The following is a 21793-nucleotide window of genomic DNA, read 5'->3' on the forward strand; positions in this document are numbered from 1 at the left end:
GAGGCAGCTTCTCTTGGCCTCACTGAGATGCTTCTCAACTCCTCTTCCACCTGAGGCAGATAGCCAGGGAAGATGAATAAGAAACGCACTTTGAAAAGAAAGTGAGTCTTTTTAACTAATGGATTTTATTTTTTATTTATTTTTTGTTTTTATATTTTTAATTGGAGTAGAATTGCTTTACAATGTAGTGTTAGTTTTTGCCATACAACACCATGAATCAGTTATACGTATACATATATCCCCTCCCTCCCTCCATCACACCCCTCTAGGTCAACACAGAGCACTGAGCTGCCTGTGTTATACAGCACCTTCCCACCAGCTATCTTACACATGATAGTGTATGTATGCCAGTGAGTCTTATCAGAAGCTCAGGTAGATGGGGAGAGGTAGGAAGGAGAGCATTTGGCTGGAAGAAGGAAAATCCAAGTCCATGGTGGTGGGAGGCATAGAGAAGGCGCCACTGCAGCCTTGGCATTGGAGGGTAGTGTCAACTCCATCCCAACTCCCCAACCCAGGAACCACAAAAGCTGGGAAGCCTCACTCCTGCAGGACAGGCAGCTTCACCAGACAACCCCCCAGAGATAAACGGTAGGACTTGAGGATAGAGTGTGTGAGAAAGAGTTGAAACTGGGCAGCATGCACCCCTCTGCCATCACGTTTGTCTCTGAAAAGAATCTCTGCTTCCTACTTCCTTGCTGTCACAACCTCCACTGTACTCTCTTTTTATTTCCCTGATTACAACCAATTCACCCCTCAAACTGCTGGGCAAGAGAATTTTTGTTTTCCTCTCTGGTTGATTTTGCATTTGCTTCTACTTGCTTGCATTTTAAATACTGCCTTTAATTGTATCTATCATTGGATCTTCTTGCAAAAACTAATTTTGCTTTGTGTTGTGTTTATGGTTAGATGGCAGCACCGACTCAATGGACATGATTTTGGGTAAACTCTGGGAGTTGGTGATGGACAGGGGGCCTTGCATGTTACAGTCCATGGGGTCGCAAAGAGTTGGACACGACTGAGTAGCTGAACTGAACTGTGTTTATGAAAATAGGCTTGTTTTTGAAAAGCACCATTTGCATATATTGTGTGCATTTAAGGGAAAGGTACTGTATTTTAAAATTCTCTTCTTTATTTGATAGACCCAGGTCTCAGTGCTCTCTCCCAATAAAACACCCTCCACCCCACCCCCTATGTGTCTCACACATACACACACACACACACACACACACACAAAATCTAGATCCATCTTCATTTCTTATTGACCTGGGCAGTACCAATAACACACTGGTTCACCTAGGAGGCAAAGTGTAGGGAGTTGAGGGACTTGGAGACATTATCTTCTAGGGGAGAGATGTTTACAAACATGAGCATCTTAGCACTGCTGCCCAGAGAATTCTAAAGCAGGTAGGTGAGCTTGCTGTTTCAGTAAGGCCCATGGGACTCCTTGTTGCTCAAGGCCATGGTGACCAGCCCCAGCGTGGACAGGCTGCTGTTAATGGCATGCGTTTCCCGAAGGTGTTCCTGCTCCGCAGGGCTGAGGGATAAGCCAGGGTCTAGCTGCTCACTCCCAGCCAAGTCCACAAGGCTGAGGGGGGCTGCACACTGCAGGCCTCGGCCAGCATGTTCCCCAGAGATCTGCAGCTGGAATACGCTGTGATACATGAGGAGCGCTCCTTCTGGACTATACGGGCAACAGCCCAGTTCTGGTGGGCTAGTCTCTCTCTCACAGGAGACCGGAACATAGCACATGTCAATGACATTAAGCTCCTCGTAGCCTGGCCCTGCCTGGCCCTGCCTGGTGAATCACACATTCACCTCCTTGGCCCTTCTGGGTCCCAGTGGCCAGTAGGTCTCAGACAGTCTTGTAGATCTAAGTAACTTGCCACAAAACTGTAGGTCCAGCCCTGGCCACTTAGTTCCTGGGCCACAGAAAAGAGGTGCCGCAGGGCCCAAGGGATCAGCCCCTCCATCTGCGGGTCTCCCCTAGGCCCACCCCCCATGGTGAAGGTCTTACCACTGCCTGTCTGTCCATAGGCAAAGATGCACACTGGATAGCCATCCAGGGCTGACTGGACAAGCATAGAAATTTCCTTAAACACTTCATCCTGTCCACTCCCTGGTGGGAAAACCTGGTCAAAGGAGAAGTCATGGTGGGTAGGGGCAGCTGGTGCCCCACTCAGGGTCCCACACTGCTCGTCAGACCAGGAGAGGCTGAGGCGGGTTGGAGGGTCAGAGGGCCCACAGGGGCCAGAGGGAAACTGGAGAAAGCCAGGGGGTGGGGTGGACTCCCCTGGAAGGATGGGGCGGACCCGGCAGAACACACAGATGTTGCCTTTGAGTTCCTGCAGTTGGTTATGTAACCGCCGGCTCGAGCCCGTGGAGACATTTTTCCCGCTCAGCCAGTGGGGCCTCCCAGACTGCAGCCTTCCGGCACAGAGATGCCACCTCCACTTGGCTGTCCAACAGGGAAGCTTCTGAGGTCTGCAGGCTCCTCTTCCGCTCTTCCAGCCAGGCAGCCAGTCACCTCCACTCCTCCGACCATCTCAGACGTTCCTTCTGGAGCCCTTGCACTAAGCCCTCCTTTGTGCCCAGCCACCTTTCCAGCTCCAGGACCCAGGCACTCAGGTTCCCCAACTCCCATTGGCCTGCTTAGCCTGGGCCCACACCCGGTCAACTCCAGTGTCCTGGACTCTGCCTCCAGGGCCAAGGCCTGTTGCTGGGCCTCTCTGACCTGGTCCCACAGCTGTTGGTTCTCCTGGTCCAACATCTGCTTCCTCTCACCATAGCATTTCAGCTCTGTGTTGAGGTCACATAACTGTCCATTTAAGTCCCAGACCAGACATTTGGGTTTCTTCCCTTCCACCATGGGAGGGGCAGCTGTTGTTCTAGGCTTCTGGGCAAGAACAACAGGACCTGGCTTCTGAGTCTTCAGCACTGTGGCAACAGCTGTGGAACATCAGGGTCCTGGCTTCTTGGGAGCTTTGGGCACTGCGGTCTGGCCTTATGTCTGTGGCACAGAGGTGAGGGCTGCTGCTCTGGGGTGGGTTGTGGCCACTCCGGTGCCCAGGCCTCCTGTTATTTTCTTCTCAGGCTTCAAGGCCTCCTCCATCTGGTCAGGCCTCCTCTCTAGCCTGCCTCCCAAGAGAGACAGCCAGGAAGTGGCCTTGGGTGGGGGTCTCTTCAGCTCTATGCTCCCCTTCACTTCCACCAATGGGGACCTCTGCTGCGGCTCCATGTCCAGCTTGGTGCCACACACACTGGGCAAGCGCAATGAAGAGGACACAGAGCCAGGGCTCCCGGGAGCCACGTTCGCTTGAGCGCTCGCAACACAAGAGTACGTACGCACACTCCATGCTCCTGAGCTGCCTGCCCCGCCTGTGTTTATAAACCAAGTGTTATTACTTGAAAGAAACAGGGGTACCATCTGGCAGAGATTTTCCTTTTGTTATTTATTAGAAAAAGAACCTAGGAAAAGAGATTAAGGAAGTTGTCCACAGTCACATAGATAATCAGTGGCAGTCATGAAAATAATGACTGTAGAAATTAGATCATTTACCTCCCAAGTCAGAGCTTTTCCACTAAAACGTTCTTCCTCTATCTTATATGCTGGGCTTTTTTCCCTCCAATTTTTCCCTCAAAAATAAGGTTCATGATTAGTTCTTTCTTTTATCAGCCTCTTGATTAGTTCTTTCTTTTATCAGCCCTGGAAACTGTGGAAGAGAAGAATTTTCAGAAGCACTTAACTACCCAAGACCCAGTCTCAGGGCGGGATGGTTTTGAAGATGAAGTAAATGAACTCAGTCAACTTTTCTTTGCATTCTCATGAATAATTGCAAGGATGGAAACAGAGGGCAATGGCTTTGATTCAGGCTGCCTGGATTTTAGGCCTGGCTTAAAAATATGTAAGACAATGGTCTCAACTCTTTGAGTGTTAGTTTTCTCATCTGAACACTCAGGAGTTTTATCTCTATGATTTCATATTTTTAGATGATTAAATACCTTTTCCAAGATAAAGGGAACATATGTGTATTGCAAAAAAGCTGTAAAAGAAGAGAACTGTATCAAGAAAAAGAAATTAAATAATCATCCATAATGGAACTCAGAGATAACAACTGTTATCTATCCGAAGCATTCTTTTCAAGTCTGTTTTCTATGATACTGATTAAAATTGGAGCACTATATTTAGTTTTGAAGTTATTTAAATAGTTTACTTTTTCTATAAAAATCACTTGCCTTTACCTTGAAATGGTGTTTTGTTTCTATTTCTGAAAGCACACTTCCTCCCTGATAGCCAGTGATTCCGGCTTTCTTTCCCAGGTATTATAATGTGTTGTGTTTGTTTTTCACATTATTGTCTTTATTTGATCCTCATGGAGGAAGGTAGGCAGAGAAAGCAGATGGTCCCATTTTAAAGATGAGGAAACTGAGGCTCAGTAAGGTAAAGTGATTTGCTCTAATTAGACTGCCAGAAAGAATCAAGGACAGGGAATTGAAAGCAAATTGAAAGTGTTAGTCACTCAGTTGTGTCTGACTCTTTGTGATCCCATGGACTGTAGCCTGCTAGGCTCCTCTGTCCATAGAATTCTCCAGGCAAGAATATTGGGCTGGGTTGCCATTTCCTTCTCCAGGGATCTTCCTGACCCAGGGGTGGAGTACCAGGTCTCCTGCATTGCAGGAAGATTCTTTACTGTCTGAGTCACCAGGTAAGCCCTACTTGGCAAATACTCTTATCACACTGCTTCCATTTGGCCTGAGTTCAAAAAGCATACTCCATTGTCTACTGGTCCAAAGGGATGGAAAACTTCTGCTGACTCTCTTTGTGCTTACAGTGCATTTCTATGAGAAAGGATTGTTTGACCCCCCCCCCCAAAAAAAATTAATTAGAAATTGTGTGGACTGTGATATTTTAAGTAATTTTTACTGTGCTGATTTTAAATTGTATCATCCAATTATCTCAGATGCTTTGGCATTTTGATTTTCTCCTGGCACTACTAGGATCTTGTCCCTCATTATCTAACTACCTGTGATGAGCTTCTGCATGACCACTTCTGACCTCAGGGGTAGTTCTGTTATTGTATATGATTTGATGGATTATAATTAGCTCCTATAAATCCAATCACAGAAATGAAACCCAATGACTGGAAACTGGGAACTGATCCAGGACTGGTCTACGATGGAAATAGAATATCCTGCCTAACTGGCTTGAATTATAATTGGTTATATTAAACTCTAATGTTGACTAATTCAGAGTACTAGAATGACTCTCAGTCAGGGTTTATGCTGCACTGATGAACACTTTTTTTTTGAATTGAGATATATAAGTGTCTTGATGCTGGATCACACTCTGAATCTGACTCTAAATCTCCAAATAACCAAAATTCAGAAGACGACCACGTAACCCAGACATGTCAAGAAAGGCAGCGGGGGGTGGGGATGTAACATTTAGAGATTTTAATGTAGTACTCAGCCTTTATCTTATGGGCATATCCTCATTAACCTTTGTTCTTGCTGTAACTACCAAGAAATTATTCATCAGGGAGAGCAAGTCTCCCAATTATCTTCTGTTTAGTGTTGGCTGAATGACCCTCCTGATCTAGAAGACAGCCAGGGGGCAAAGTTCCAGCATCAGCAAAACCTGAGGAGGGCCCGGGACAACTTCTGCCTCATCCACCTTCCTGGAGCCTCTTCCTTTATTCTTCTTCCCAGTGCACCAACCCCTAAGGTCTAACCTCAGCCCCTCTCTTTACCCTGCTATTTAACCACACAAAGAGGCTTCTGAGAAAGGCTTTATCTAGGGCCCACCTGGGCATATCTGTGTTGTAATCAGTTCAGTTCAGTAGCTTAGCCATGTCTGATTCTTTGTGACCCCATGGACTGCAGCATACCAGGCTTCCCTGTCCATGCCGAGTCGGTAATGCCATCCAACCATCTCATCCTCTGTCATCCCCTCCTCCTCCCACCTTCAATCTTTCCCAGTATCAGGGTCTTCTCCAATGAGTCAGTCCTTCACATCAGGTGGTCAAAGTATTGGAGCTTCAGCTTTAGCATCAGTCCTTCCTATGAATAACCAGGTCTGATTTCCTTTAGGATCGACTGGTTTGATTTCTACTTAGTCCAAGGCACTCTCAAGAGTCTCCTCCAACACCACAGTTCAAAAACATCAATTCTTTGGTGCTCAGCTTTCCTTATAGTCCAACTCTCACATCCATACATGACCGCTGGAAAAACCTTAGCTTTGACTAGACCGACCTTTGTTGGCAAAGTAATGTCTCTGCTTTTTAATATGCTGTCTAGGTTGGTCATAGCTTTTTTTCCAAGGAGTAAGTGTCTTTTAATTTCATGGCTGCAATCACCATCTGCAGTGATTTTGGAGCCCCCCAAAATAAAGTCTGACACTGTTTCCACTGTTTCCCCATCTATTTGCCATGAAGTGATGGGACCAGATGCCATGATCTTAGTTTTCTGAATGTTGAGTTTTAAGCCAAATTTTTAACTCTCCTCTTTCACTTTCATCAAGAGGCTTTTTAGTTCTTTGCTTTCTGCCATAAAGGTGGTGTCATCTGCATATCTGAGGTTATTGATATTTCTCCCTTCAAAGCTTGATTGCAGCTTGTCTTCATCCAGCCTAGTATTTCACATAATTTACTCTGCATATAAGTTCAATAAGCAGGGTGACAATATATAGCCTTGACGTACTCCTTTCCTAATTTGGAACTAGTCTGTTGTTCTATGTCCAGTTCTAACTTTGGCTTATTGACCTGCATATAGATTTCTCAGGAGGCAGGTCAAGTGGTCTGGTATTCCCATCTGTTTCAGAATTTTCCACAGTTTGTTGTGATCCATCCATACAGTCAAAGGCTTTGGTGTAGTCAATAAAGCAGAAGTAGATGTTTTTCTAGAACTCTCTTGCTTTTTTGATGATTCAGCAGATGTTGGCAATTTGATCTCTGGTTCCTCTGCCTTTTCTAAATCCCACTTGACTATCTGGAAGTTCATGGTTCATGTTCTGTTGAAGCTGGCTTGGAGAATTTTGAGCAGTGCTTTGCTAGTGTTTGAGATAAATACAATTGTGTGGTAGTTTCAACATTCTTTGGCAATGCCTTTTTTTGGGATTGGAATGAAAACTGACCTTTTCCAGTCCTGTGGTCACTGCTGAGTTTTCCAAATTTGCTGGCATATTGAGTGCAGCACTTTTACAGCATCATCTTTTAGGATTTGAAATAGCTCAACTGGAATGCCATCACCTTCACTAGCTTTGTTCGTAGTGATGTTTCCTAAGGCCCACTTGACTTTGCATTCCAGGATGTCTGGCTCTAGGTGAGTGATCACACCATCATGGTTATCTGGGTCATGAAGATCTTTTTTGTATAGTTCTTCTGTATATTCTTGCCACCTTTTCTTAATATCTTCTGCTTCTGTTAGGTCCATACCATTTCTGTCCTTTATTGTGCCCATCATTGCATGAAATATTCCCTTATATTTCTAATTTTCTTGAAGAGACCTCTAGTCTTTCCCATTCTATTGTTTTCCTCTGTTTCTTTGCATTGATCACTGAGGATGGCTTTCTTATCTGTCCTTGCTATTCTATGGAACTTTGAATTCAAATGGGTATATCTTTCCTTTTCTTCTTTGCCTTTAGCTTCTCTTCTTTTCTCAGCTATTTGTAAGACCTCTTCAGACGACCATTTTGCCTTTTCACATTTCTTTTTTTGAGGATGGTCTTGATCACTGCCTCCTGTACAATGTCATGAACCTCTGTCCATAGTTCTTCAGGCACTCTCTCTATCAAACTAACCCCTTGAATCTATTTGTCACTCCCACTGTATAATCATAAGGGATTTGATTTAGGTCATGCCTGAATGGTCTAGTGGTTTTCCATTCTTTGTTCAATTTAAGTCTGAATTTGGCAATAAGGAGTTCATGATCTGAGCCACAGTCAGTTCCCAGTCTTGTTTTTGCTGACTGTATAGAGCTTCTCCATCTTTGGCTGAAAAGAATATAATCAATCTGATTTTGGTATTGATCACCTGGTGATGTCCATGTGTAGAGTCTTTTGTGTTGTTGGAAGAGAGTATTTGCTATGACCAGTGCATTCTTTTGGCAAAACTCCATTAGCCTTTGACCTGCTTCATTTTGTAGTCCAAAGCCAAATTTGCCTATTACTCCAGGTATCTCTTGACTTTCTACTTTTGCATGCCAGTCCCCTATAATAAAAAAAGACATCTTTTTCAGGTGTTAGTTCTAGAAGGTCTTGTAGGTCTTCATAGAACCATTCAACTTCAGTTTCTTCAGCATTACTGGTTGGGCCATAGACTTGGATTGCTGTGATATCGAATAGTTGGCCTTGGAAATGAACAGAGATCATTTTGTTGTTTTTGAGACTGCATCCAAGTACTGCATTTTGGACTCTTGTTGACTATGATGGCTACTCCATTTCTTCTAAGGGATTCTTGCCACAGTAGTAGATATAATTGTCATCCCATCTATAAGATGGTGGAGTAGAAGGATGCGCGCTCATCTTCTCCTGAGAGAACTCCAAAATTACAATTCGCTGCTGAAGAGCCATCAGCAGGAGAATTTTGGATCCTACCAAAAAAAAAGATACCCTACATCCAAGGGCAAAGGAGAAGCCCCTGCAAGATGGTAGGAGGGAGGAAATCACATTTAGAATCAAACCTCATAACCGCCAGAGATGCTCAGAGGGATCAAACAAACCTTGTGTGCAACAGGACCCAGAGACCCCACAGAGACTGAGCCAGCACTGTTTTTGAGTGTCTCCTGCAGAGGTATGCATCAGCAGTGGCCTGCCACAGTGGCAAGGGCTCTGGATGTAGCAGACCTGGGTATGGCATAAGCCCTTTTGGAGGAGGTTGCCATTAATCCCACCATAGAGCTTAGAACTTACACACAACTTGGGAAACAGATTCTTGGAGGACACAAACAAAACTTTGTGTGTGTGCACCAGTATCCAGGAGAAAGGAGGAGTGACCCTACAAGAGACTGACCCAGACTTGCCCGTGAGTGTCCAGGAGTCTCCAGGAGAGGTGTGGGTCGGCAGTGGCCTGCTTCAGTGTCGGGGCACTGAGTGCAGCAGTGCACGCATGGGAACTTTTGAAGGAGGTCTCTATTATCTCCATTACCTCCACCATACTTTGGCCTTAGGTCAAACAACATGAGGGAATACAGCCCTGGCCATCAACAGAAAATTGGATTAAAGTTTTACTGAGCATAGCCCCTCCCATCAGAACAAGATTCAGTTTCCCCCACAGTCAGTCTCTCCCTTCAGGAAACTTCCATAAGCCTCTTATCCTTAGCCATCAGAGGGCAGACAGAATGAAAACCACAGTCACAGAAAACTAACCGAACTCATCACATGGACCACAGACTTGTCTGACTCAATGAAACTTTGAGCCATGCCCAAGGGCCACCCAAGATGGATGGGTCATGGTGGAGAGTTCTGACAAAACATGGTCCCCTGGAGAAGGGAATGGCAAACCACTTCAGTATTCTTGCCTTGAGCACCCCATGAACAGCGTGAAAAGGCAAAAAGATAGGACACTGAAAGATGAACTTCCCAGGTTGGTAGGAGGCCAACATGCTACTGGAGATCAGTGGATAAATAACTCCAGAAAGAACGAAGAGAAGGAGCCAAAGCAAAAACAACACCCAGTTGTGGATGTGACTGGTGATGGAAGAAAAGCCCGATGCTATAAAGAGCAATATTGCATAGGAACCTGGAATGTCAGGTCCATGAATCAAGGCAAAATTTGAAGTGGTAAAACGGATGGCAAGAGTGAACATCGACATTTTAGGAATCAGTGAACTAAAATGGACTGGAATGGGTGAATTTAACTCAGGTAACAGTTATATCTACTACTGTGCTGTAACAGTGCTTCCTTAGAGAGAAAACCTGTCATAGCAACCAGAACCAGGGTCTCAGCTGCCTCACAGGCCTCCTGCTCTTCCTCACAAACCCCCATCTTTACCCTCCACACCCTGAACTCCTCAATTGCTCAGAGGTTCACAGAGACAGACTGCACTCCAAGCAAATAAGTTAGGCTCCAGAAATGACAGCTCCTCCACTCTGATATCTCAGTTGCCACCCAGAAGCAGTAAAATAAAGTGAAGCTAGCAGCTGCCGCAAGACTTACCATCGAAGGCCATGGCCTTAAGCAGAAGCAGCTCATCCTTGCTTATCCTGAGGAAGGCCGCAGCCTCGCCAAGCTCCGACAGGTCCATCCTTCTTAAAGTGATCCTCCCAGTCAGGCCGAGACCTTAAAGTGAGCCGAAAAGATTCACTCTGCAGAAGAAGGAAGGAACCAGGGGAAAGGAGGCATCAGGAACTGAGGGGATAAATTATTCACCATAGACAGACAATCAAGGGTTGAGTTTTCTTTTTAACTACCTTTCTGCCATGTCTCAAGTATATTATGAAGCTGTACACAAGGAGTCTTACTCTAGCAGGATCCATTTATGCAGGTGGCACAGAAAGTTCAATGCCTAGAGTCCACAATGCTTTTAGGGGGCCACAAAAATATTTTAATTTCTTCTAAAAGCAGAAGAAAAAGGGACTTCCCTGGTGATCTAGTGGCTAAGACTTTGCCTTCTAATGCAGGGGGCGTGAGTTTGACCTCTGGCCAGGGAGCTAAGATCCCACATGCTTTGTGGCCAAAAAACCGAAACATAAAATGGAAACAATATTATAACAAATTAAAGACTTTAAAATGGTTTAAAAAAAAACAGCAGAAGAAATATGTGAAAATAATATTAATGACATATAATGATGAAACCAGCCTGGATTATATTAATCAGTCTTTGTATCAACCAACACGGTTGTAAAATCCAATTTTTAGCACTTTTTGTGAAGGAAGGAACCCACAAAGACAAAAATGCCCACAGCCTATAAAAGTCATCATGCAACCCTGAAGCCCAGAGCTCTGACCCTGGTGGGTGGTGGGATAGAGGAGACTGAGAAACATAGGGTTATGGACACTAGGGCCCTTGTAGGAGTAGAGGAAAGGCTTGCAGGTATCCAGGTACACCCAGGAAGATGGTGCATTGTAGCCAGATCATGGCAGCAAAGAGGGACGTTTTTCAGACAAATGCTCAGCATTAGTGAATAAAGGAATAAAAAGGTGAGTACTGCAGCAGAGGTGAGTGTCTGGGAGCAGGCAGTACATGAAACTGCTGGTAGACATTTAGGGAGCTGGTAGGCTGCAGTCCATGGGGTTGCTAAGAGTCAGATACGACTGAGCGACTTCACTTTCACTTTTCACTTTCATGCATTGGAGAAGGAAATGGCAACCCACTCCAGTGTTCTTGCCTGGAGAATCCCAGGGATGGGGGAGCCTGGTGGGCTGCCGTCTATGGGGTCACACAGAGCTGGACACGACTGAAGAGACTTAGCAGCAGCAGCAGCAGCAGATAGGACAGCACATGCCAGAGGAGGGAAGCAGGCTTTGTGGTGAACAGAGTGAACAGAGTAAGGAGTACATCAGCTCGAGCAAGGCAGTGTCCAGTCTTGGACGGACTGGGTTGCTGGGCAAATTATCAGGACTAAATTCATTGCATGTTCACGCTATACCCTACACTTTACTTATTTTATCTTTAATCTGCACACTTCACATTTGAAAATGAGAAGAAAAAAATCTAGGCTGTCACAATCCCAAATGAGAGGTCATTCTAATTGGACAAAAAAGTTCTTAGGTTTTTTCCTCTCCACTCATTTGCATGAGCAAGTCTTAGTAGCCCCGTTTTATAGATGAGAAGGTAGAGGACTTTCCAAGGTGGCTTAGCTCTGATTTACCTCGTGACTGAAGAGCTCCATGGTCTATTCCCTCCTGAATGAACTGCAAGCACTTGCTACTTCACACATGCATGAAAATTAACAAACCTAATCATATATTGTCGCCCTGCTTATTTAACTTACATGCAGAGTACATCATGATAAACGCTGGGCTGGAAGAAGCACAAGCTGGAATCAAGATTGCCGGGAGAAATATCAATAACCTCAGATATGCAGATGACACCACCCTTATGGCAGAAAGTGAAGAGGAACTCAAAAGCCTCTTGATGAAAGTGAAAGAGGAGAGAGAAAAAGTTGGCTTAAAGCTCAACATTCAGAAAATGAAGATCATGGCATCCGGTCCCATCACTTCATGGCAAATAGATGGGGAAATAGTGGAAACAGTGTCAGACTTTATTTTTTGGGCTCCAAAATCACTGCAGATGGTGATTGCTGCCATGAAATGAAAAGACACTTACTCCTTGGAAGGAAAGTTATGACCAACCTAGACAGCATATTCAAAAGCAGAGACATTACTTTGCCAACAAAGGTCTGTCTAGTCAAGGCTATGGTTTTTCCAGTGGTCATGTATGGATGTGAGTTGTACTGTGAAGAAAGCTGAGCGCCGAAGAATTGATGCTTTTGAACTGTGGTGTTGGAGAAGACTCTTGAGAGTTCCTTGGACTGCAAGGAGATCCAACCAGTCCATCCTAAAGGAGATCAGTCCTGGATGTTCTTTGGAGGGACTGATGCTAAAGCTGAAACTCCATGGCCACCTCATGCGAAGAGTTGACTCATTGGAAAAGACCCTGATGCTGGGAAAGACTGAAGGTGGGACGAGAAGGGGACAACAGAGGATGAGATGGCTGGATGGCATCACCGACTTGATGGACATGAATTTGAGTGAACTCCGGGAGTTGGTGATGGACAGGGAGGCCTGGTGTGCTGCAGTTAATGGGGTCTCAAAGAGTCAGACATGACTGAGCGACTGAACTGAACTGAATCATTTATTTTATGGCACTTAATCTATTTTCTGCTTTGTGGTGAGTTTGGTGCATCCATGACAGCATTTCTGGAGTGTGGTTTAGAGCAAAGTCTACTAGTCCAGCCCAAGAGTTAGTTTTATTTCTGCTAGAATATAAGCATACAGTTTATGCTGTAACAGAAAGTCACAGTTTCTCTATGTTCACTTTCCTTCCCTACACAATGCAAGGACTAGTCATAATCTGTAGGGACATTTCCCAAGATAGAAGTACTCATCAGAAGTCCATGAGCCAAAGCCCAGAGATAGGATCAGGGGTGATATTTTCCAGGAGGAAAAGACAAAATTGACCTTTCTGCAGGTAAGCGTTCAGATTCAGGATTTGTAACAATAATACATATTAAGCACTTGAATAGATAAAATAGAATAGATAAAATGATAAAGGAGAGCTCTGAAAGTTAGGCAGAGAAGTTTGGAATAGACTCTAGGAAACATCATAAACTCTGGGCAAGGGCATGAGGGGAAGCAGTATTTTAGGAAAATGGTTCTGGCAGCACATTCAGGGTGGATTGAAAAAGAGAGAAGCTGTAGTCAGGGAGACGAGTTGTGAGTCTGTATCCGTGAGAGAACTGAACCATATCCTCCTCTCAATATGTGTGATTTCCTGGTGACTTGTATGCAATAGACAGTAGAGCTCAGGAAGTATACTTTGAAATGGAAGAAATCCATAAATTTCCTGGAGTGTGAGTGTGTGTTTGTGTGTGTATGTACGTATTTCCTGGAAAGATACTTAAGAAACGGATATCTGGGGAGTGGGGACAGGATATAGGTTGGGGGAGGAGACAGTTACTCCACACTTCATACCATTCTGGTCTATTTCAATTTGTGGAATGTGCATGTACTTTCATATTTAACAGATTTTTTAAAGTAGTTCTTATTATAACACCAAGGATAAAGAGCTCACATTAAGATACAGATCACATAGCTGTGTAAATCGTTTTCCTAGTCTGGACCACTTAGCATAATTAAAGATGTAGAAAGGAGCCCTATCCAGGAGGAAACTGCATTGCTAGGAGTATAACTGTTTGGAGGTAAGTAACTAAGGCCAAGAGGATGACCCACCTGAGTGCCTTTGAAGTGAGTACAAAGTCCACATTATACGTATTCATTATTTACAGGGGTGTTAGTCACTCAGTCATATCCAACTCTTTGTGACCCCATGGACTGTAGCCTGCCAGTCCCCTCTGTCTATGGAATTCTTTAGGAAAGAATACTGGAGTGGGTTGGCTTTCCCTTCTCTAGGGGATCTTCCTGACCTGGGGATCAAACCCAAGTCTCCTGCATTGCAGGCAGATTCTTTACTGTTTTAGCTACCAGGGAAGCCCATTTACAGAGTACTTAGAGAAGGGAGAAGGCAATTGCACCCCACTCCAGTAGTCTTGCCTGGAAAATCCCATGGATGGAGGAGCCTGGTAGGCTGCAGCCCATGGGGTCGTGAAGAGTCGGACATGACTGAGCAATTTCACTTTCACTTTTGACTTTCATGCATTGGAGAAGGAAATGGCAACCCATTCCAGAGTTCTTGCCTGGAGAATCCCAGGGACGGGGGAGCCTGGTGGGCTGCCATCAATGGGGTCGCACAGAGTGGGGTCACACAGAGTCGGACATGACTGAAGCGACTTAGCAGCAGTAGTAGCAGTAGCCAATGTTTCTCTCAGAAAGCTGGACTCAGAGAGAGGCCTTAGATACTCATACATGTTTGTTGTACAGCCAAACAACTATTCCTGCTCTGTTCTAGCCTTCACTTTTTCAGGGACAGAGTAAATAAGTATACAAACTACCATGACCCCATTTACATTCACATGATACAATTTCCTGAGTTAAACATCTTGGTTACCAAGTGAAGACAAGGAGTGGGAAGGCCTTATGTGAAAGGGAGAGTTGACATGTGAGCTTTTCACCTTAGCCTGGAAAGGATCATGCTGGTCAAAACCTAGCTGCCCTTGGCAGAGGGTAAGTTAACAGCTGTGTGAGAAGTGACACCAGCTTGAGTGATCAGCCATTCCAGAGTGGCTGGGGATTGAAGCATCTCCCAGGATTTGGGACTTTTAGTGCTCAAACCAGGAAAGTCCCATGTAAGCTGGAAAAAGTTGGTTACCCTCCTTTTAAGTCTAGAGTAATCCAGTAATTTTAAGAATAAAACCACTAGTTTGAAAATCAGCTATTTTTATGATTGCTGGTGGTATTTTCTGTGGTTCTGTCTCTCTCCAGGTATTTTGTCAATAGCTTTTTGAAAACATCCATTTATTCTCCACTCAATATATTCATATTGCCCATCAGTAACTGCCCATACTAGGTTTGGGCGCTGCAGGGTTGAGCAGGATAAACACACTCTTAGCTCTCTTAGACTTAGAGATTGGAACTAGGTCAGGCAGGGTTGGGTGAGGGTATTCCTTCCATCTTGAATTATGGTTACACTTAGTCAAATTTGCTGAGGAAATCTTCACATCCCAGGAAGGAGTAGTGCTGGCTATGCAGCAGAAGCCCAGGAGATGGCGGAAGCCAGGGGAAGAGGTGTTTGTGTGGCCATGCCTCCCACTCAGCTAAAACCTCAGGCTGGGTTATGCTGTTCTTGACACTGTTCTCGGACAGGTCCCATCCCTCCCCAGTTATCCCCTGCCTGCTGCTTCAATAGAATGGTTCCCATCTTTCAAAATGAACCCTGTGAGTCATTTACAATTTCTATTCTCTCTTGGGCCCACATTCAATTGATCCTCAAGTCCTATTGATTCTATAATTATTTAGATTTTAGCTACTTTTAGCAGACACGATTTTGCATACCCACTGAGCCCACACACTGCTCTGAGGAGCTCCTGCCATCATCCACAGGCAAAAAAACACAAGCTGTTGTGTCTGTCAGGTGACACTGTTGTCCTGGCCCAGCAAATACACTAAGTCTGAGTACCGGATCCAAGCAGGGTGTCTGTTCCTGGAAGACAGATTCAGGACTTAGATGCCACTCTCATCCTGGGTCATTTGCTTGAACTGAGTGGTACAGACTTTGGGGTTGAGGTAGGCATTGTGGTGCGGGCATGTGGTGCCACATGCATGCTTATCAGCAGAAGCTTCAACAGAGAGGGAATCATAAAAAGGAGGGGAAGGAGCAATAAGGGACTGAGGAAAGGGAAAGAGAGCCTGCTTGCTTATATGCCAAATAACTTTCACAGTTACAGACATTTTGAGACCTAGATTCAGTCCCTGTCTTTGGTTTTCAAAAAGTCTTTCAATCCAGAAAATCCCTAATTCTTTCCTTTAAACTCAACCTTAAATGATCTTAAGTGTGTTTCTGGCTTTGCCATCAAAAATCCTTAATGAAGACATGATGTTCCAGTCTTTGTCCTAATACAGATTCTTACTTAATCTCCTAAAATGATGTGAAGATTATATACAAATAAAAGTCAGCACAGTGTCTGGTGCATTGTAAAATTTCAATGTATGTTAACTACTCTTATTACTATTCACAAGCATTTGTTCTGGGTTTCAATGCTAAATTGATTAGAGAATCTGAGAGGTGTGAAACCATAATAAAGGACAATACCTTTGGGAAGAAGAGAGGGGGGACAGAAATTCACAAAGTGGCAGCTGTATTTGGGTGGACGCAGGTGAGTCAAGGGGATCATTTACTTGGGTGGTGCTCTGGTCACACTGACTAGGTCACACTGACTCTAGTCCTCTCATGGATGACCACAGTAGATGGTCTTTCCAGCAGTCTTTCCTCTTTCAGTCAGGGTTAGAGGATACATTTCTAGAGGGAGGGAACACAGAGATCGTCTCCTTTGAAATCCTCACCACCTTGGCATTTTATTGCCCTCACTGTAAGCAGAAACTCAATGTCTACTAAGTAATTTGTTAAAAGAGGTAAAGTGTTAGCAACCCCAACAGTTTTCAAGTTGGTTTCATCATAATTGATTAATTCACTTGAGTTCTTCATGAAGTTAGGTTATTATGTGTGTTTACTTTCAAAGGCTTCGACTGCTGGGAAACCGTGATGCAAGTAATAAGAAGAAATATTAATATTCCTCTGAGTAAACAAACACTAAGAATCTCTCAACAAAGCCTCTTCCGTTATTAAAATTGGAGACAAAGTGCCTGCAAACGAGAATGGATTTATCTGGATGTCAACAGAGGAAGGGGAGAATTATCAAGCACTTAAATGATTCCCAACAAGCTGGAACATGTGTCTCAAGGCAGTAAGTGAAATACATTTACTTACAAGGCCCACTGAACACCACAAATCTGGGGAAATGCTACAAGATGCTCTTAATTAGGGGCATGACTGGAGAGACAAACAAAGATGCTGCTATCTCCTAATATTCATGCTGCTGGGATAATCTGTTACATGCCTCAACTCAGCAAGGTTTACTTGGTAGAAAACTGCTGATGACTTTGTCTTTATGCATAAATCCACCACCCCTTAACCAGTTATAATACCTACATTTTATTTATTTACATGCAGATTAGCTTTCTAAAAAAGCTGGGTCTTAGGAGAGAAATGTTAAAGTATTGAGGTGAATTAATTATAAATCAAGCATGTTGCGCAAATTATTACTTGGAGCACTCCAAGAAGTGATAACGATTCCAGCTCTGCGTCTCCGGGTGGTCCAGAGCTCACTTGCCATTCTGCTCTCCCTCCTCCAAGTCTCTCTCCAGCCTACCACCTCCCATCACGCCACAGAAACTGTTCTTTCTAATGATCTTCTTTCAAAGAACAGATCCTAATGGCACTTTTTGGTCTCTAATCCTACTCCCTGGTTCTGGGATACCTTCCTCTTTCTGTTCTCTTCCCCTGTGCTAATTAACTAATCAAAGACCCATCCCCAATAAACATGGTGCTTTTTATCAGTGACATTCCTCTTGAGCACCCCCCTTCCACTGGTGCCCCCTCCCAGCTTCTGGGGGCCCCTTCTATCCTGTCCAACACCACCTTGCCACCTTGTCTCATTTCTTCCTGTCTCCCCACCTTGGATCAAAATTCTGATTCTCTGTACTCAGCTATTTGCTATTTACCCAAAGGAAAAAATTCTAAATAAATTCTGTTATGTATTCATTGTCAAGTATGCCCTCTTAGGCACTATGTGTTAAAAGAGTAATAAGACCTTAAGAAGGTCCCATCCAACTGAGGGCTGGGCTACAGAGCTGTGTATCAGTTCTTATACTCCCCCATGAAAAATGCTAGGATAGAGCTGTACACAGGGTGATGCAGACCATGGAAGCATGCCCCTCTCACTTCTAACTGTATTTGAAAAATAAAAGTTTCCAAAGGCAAGAATCTCAAATGGCCTTAAAATGGTACCCATGGAGTCAGTAGCAACACTATTTTATAAGAGCAAATAATAGCTATATAGATGGTTCTGATCGATACTTAGATAAAGAGTCAACAGAGCTTGCAAATGATTGGATATGAAGGTGAAGGGAGAGATAGGAATCAAGGATGACTTCTGTGTATCCAGATTCCCAACCAGAGACATCACTTACTACCTCTCCAAGTCTGTGTCTTTATAAAATGTGGGTTATTTCTGAGGATTTATTGGACACCATTTTTTTTCATACTGTTCATGGGGTTCTCAAGCCAAGAATACTGAAGTGGTTTGCCATTCCTTCTCCAGTGGATGACATTCTGTCATGTATGGATGTGAGAGTTGGAATATAAAGAAAGCTGAGTGCTGAAGAATTGATGCTTTTGAACTGTGGTGTTGGAGAAGACTCTTGAGAGCATTTGGACTGCAAAGAGATCCAACCAGTCCATTCTGAAGGAAATCAGTCCTGGGTGTTCATTGGAGGGCCTGATGTGGAAGCTGAAACTCCAATACTTTGGCCACCTGATACGAAGAGCTGACTCATTTGAAAAGACCCTGATGCTGGGAAAGATTGAGGGCAGGAGGAGAAGGGGACGACAGAGGATGAGATGGTTGGATGGGATCACTAACACAATGGACATGGGTTTGGGTGGACTCCGGGAGTTGGTGATGGACAGCAAGGCCTGGCGTGCTGCGCTTCATGGGGTCGCAAGGAGTCGGACACGACTGAGTGACTGAACTGAACTGATTGGACACCAGGCCCTGGCTTATGTGCTTTACATATATTAACTCTTTTAATCTCATAGCAGTTCTATGAAGACATTTATAATAACCCACATTTTATAAAGACACAGACTTGGAGAGGTAGTAAGTGATGTCTCTGGTTGGGAATCTGGATACACAGAAGTCATCCTTGATTCCTATCTCTCCCTTCACCTTCATATCCAATCATTTGCAAGCTCTGTTGACTCTTTATCTAAGTATCGATCAGAACCATCTATATTTTCCCATTCTCCACCAGCACCCAATCAAGGCCATAATCATTTCTCTCTTGGCTTATTGCTTTACTCTCCAGTTTGGTCTCTTGACAGCAGCCAATCCAGAGTGAGGTCACATGTACAGGGGCACAATCATACTACTATCTTATTTAAAACCTTTCCACTCTTTCTTTCTTTTTTTTTTTAATTTAAGATAAAGTCCAAAATATTAACAGGGTTTGCAGAGCTCTCCAGCATTTGTCCTGCCTGACTTCCCCAAACTGTCTCCCATCCTCTCATGACAGATAAGCCCTGGTTGGTGTATTCCTAGGAAGCACCAAGGAGTACTCTCTGATCTCTGGGCATTCACACAGGAGGTGACCTTTGGCTGGAGCACTCAATCCTTCCCCTCTGCCTCTGGCTAGTTCCTCATTACTCTTTGGGTCTCCATTAAGCAGTGTTTCTCCAGGAAGTGTTCTCCAGGCTGTGCCTCTCTTAGATATGTTCTTAGATCCCTTTACTACATGTATCATGGTAATCTTCATTCTGTATTATCTGTTGAAATTCTAGCTTCCTGACCAAATATAAGTGATCTTAGGGCAGGGAGTAGGTCTGCTCCATTCAGAGCGGATGCCAGACATCTGCACAGACTAGGGCCTTCATAAATGCTTAGGAAATGAACCAACAAGCAAATCAGACCCATCAGTCTGACTCCTGAGCTCATGCTCCTAAGCATGATGCCAAAGAGCATTCTCGCTGAGCTTCAGCTTAGGAGGCATCATGTTCTTGGTTAGAAAAGTATCACCACCCCATTCTCTACTTTGGATGAGAAATGAAAATCTAGGTCTATGGTATAAAAGGAGTATAATTGGGATAAAAAGTAACTGGTTGATTGTATTAAAAAAACTGAACTTGCAGCTACTGCTGCTGCTAAGTCGCTTCAGTCGTGTCTGACTCTGTGCAACCCCATAGAGGTTTAAATAAATAGCTTATTTTTTAAAGAAAAATATTAATAACTGTTAAGAAGTCAAAACTATGTTCCAAGATTTTTGAATAAATGGAATTTTAGAACTAAAAGTTATTATCAGTTCACTCAGTGCTCCGTAATTTAGAGGTGAGCATGAAAAGGACCAATAAAATAAACAATTGGCCTAAATTCGCCAGCCAGTGACGGTGGGGCTAGGCTGAAAGTGTGGACAGTTCTGAGCAGAGTTTAGAAAAAATACTCATGATAGATCTATGAAGAGGAACTGAAGAAAACTAAGATTAAGGGTTGTATCTTTGTGCTTCAGAGTTGAAGGCAAATATATTCTCCCATAAAACACTAGTTAAAACCACACTCAGAGAGTAAAATATAGATAGAATAGAACATTGTCATAGTCTAGTAAAATATTCCTTGGGGTCAGTGACCAATAATTGGCATAATAGCTTAACATCTAGTTTAGAATTTCTAGTGATATTATTACCCAAATGATATGCATTAAATATTTTAGTAACTCTAAAAGTTGATGTATAATATAAATCAAAGGTGTTATTTGTATTATTCTCATTGATTTTGTATTTTTCTAAATGATATGACCTTAACCCAGGATAATTATATGAATTTCAACTATGTATAATTATAATCCAATTATAATCAACATCTTCACATGATACTCAAAGATACACTTCTCTAAAATAAAACTGGAGTATTATGTATTCTAGTTCAATAAATTCAACAAATACTTTTTGAATACATGGTACACGACAAAAATTGGCAAAATACTTGGGATACCTGAACAGTTAATACGTGGCTATTGTTCTCAAGATTTAAATCTACTAGGAGACAAGACTTGTCAACAAATTGTTTCCAGCATAAATGCAATAAGGAATATACATTTGCTAAGAGATTATAATGAAAATAAAATTGTTAAAATTCTAATCCCAGAAGGATTCTATTCAATAAACACATTTTTTTTTCTCAAAATATTTCGTTTCATATAATGAATAACGCCCAAGGTAAAAAGAGCAGTAAAGATAGCAAATTGTCTTCATACTCATCATTCAGCATACCAGTGGAAAAGGAAGAAGAGAAAAACCTACCTTGAAAAGAGCAAAGGAAATGAGCAGGCCAGTGCTGAATCAAGACTTTATACACTTTTGTAAAGGTCAACAGTGACAACTTCAGACAATTTTGCCATTGTTTCTAAATTTGTCTGCTGGTTTTTGAGAAGTTGAACCCATGGATCTGGATTTGGCACCCAAAATGTCTCTGAGGTGTGGGTGTAGGATGTCAGAAAACTATTCCATTTCTATAACCAAAATCCGCAGCCTAATTTAACTCATTCTTTAAATGCTTGCTGCATAATAGGATTAGACAATATTAATAAGAGAAGCAGCAATATCCCTCTCTTGTGACATCAATTTTGGAGTCTTGGGGTTAGTGCTATTTCTCCCAGTGACTTTGAACAATCAAGCTATGGGTCTCAACATTTTTCACATTTCCAAGTTAACAGTTAAGCAATAGTTTTCTACTATTTATTTAGGCCACTCTAAGAATACTAAGAACACATATTAATGAGTTTCTATATTCTAAGCACTGTTCTAAGTACTCTGCATATATGAATTCATTTAAGCCTCAGATCAACACTAAAAGGTAGGACTTTCATTATTCCCAGGTGCTGCTGCTGCTAAGTCGCTTCAGTCGTGTCCA

The 21793-nt window shown here is 43.3% G+C and overlaps 1 protein-coding gene and 1 pseudogene across 1 annotated transcript in view; both read right to left on the reverse strand.

Annotated features, from left to right (window-relative positions):
* MYH15 (myosin heavy chain 15) overlaps positions 1–10239 on the reverse strand; it is a 154037-nt gene extending 143798 nt beyond the window's left edge. The window contains exon 1 of the mRNA XM_052644929.1: positions 10152–10239. Coding sequence (XP_052500889.1) covers positions 10152–10239 — 88 coding nt within the window. The remainder of the gene's footprint in view (positions 1–10151) is intronic.
* Positions 1249–3247, reverse strand: LOC128052742 (kinesin-like protein KIFC1; annotated as a pseudogene).
* Positions 10240–21793: the final 11554 nt, after the last annotated feature.

Source organism: Budorcas taxicolor, chromosome 1, assembly GCF_023091745.1.
Source record: "Budorcas taxicolor isolate Tak-1 chromosome 1, Takin1.1, whole genome shotgun sequence".
Lineage (NCBI taxonomy): Eukaryota > Metazoa > Chordata > Mammalia > Artiodactyla > Bovidae > Budorcas > Budorcas taxicolor.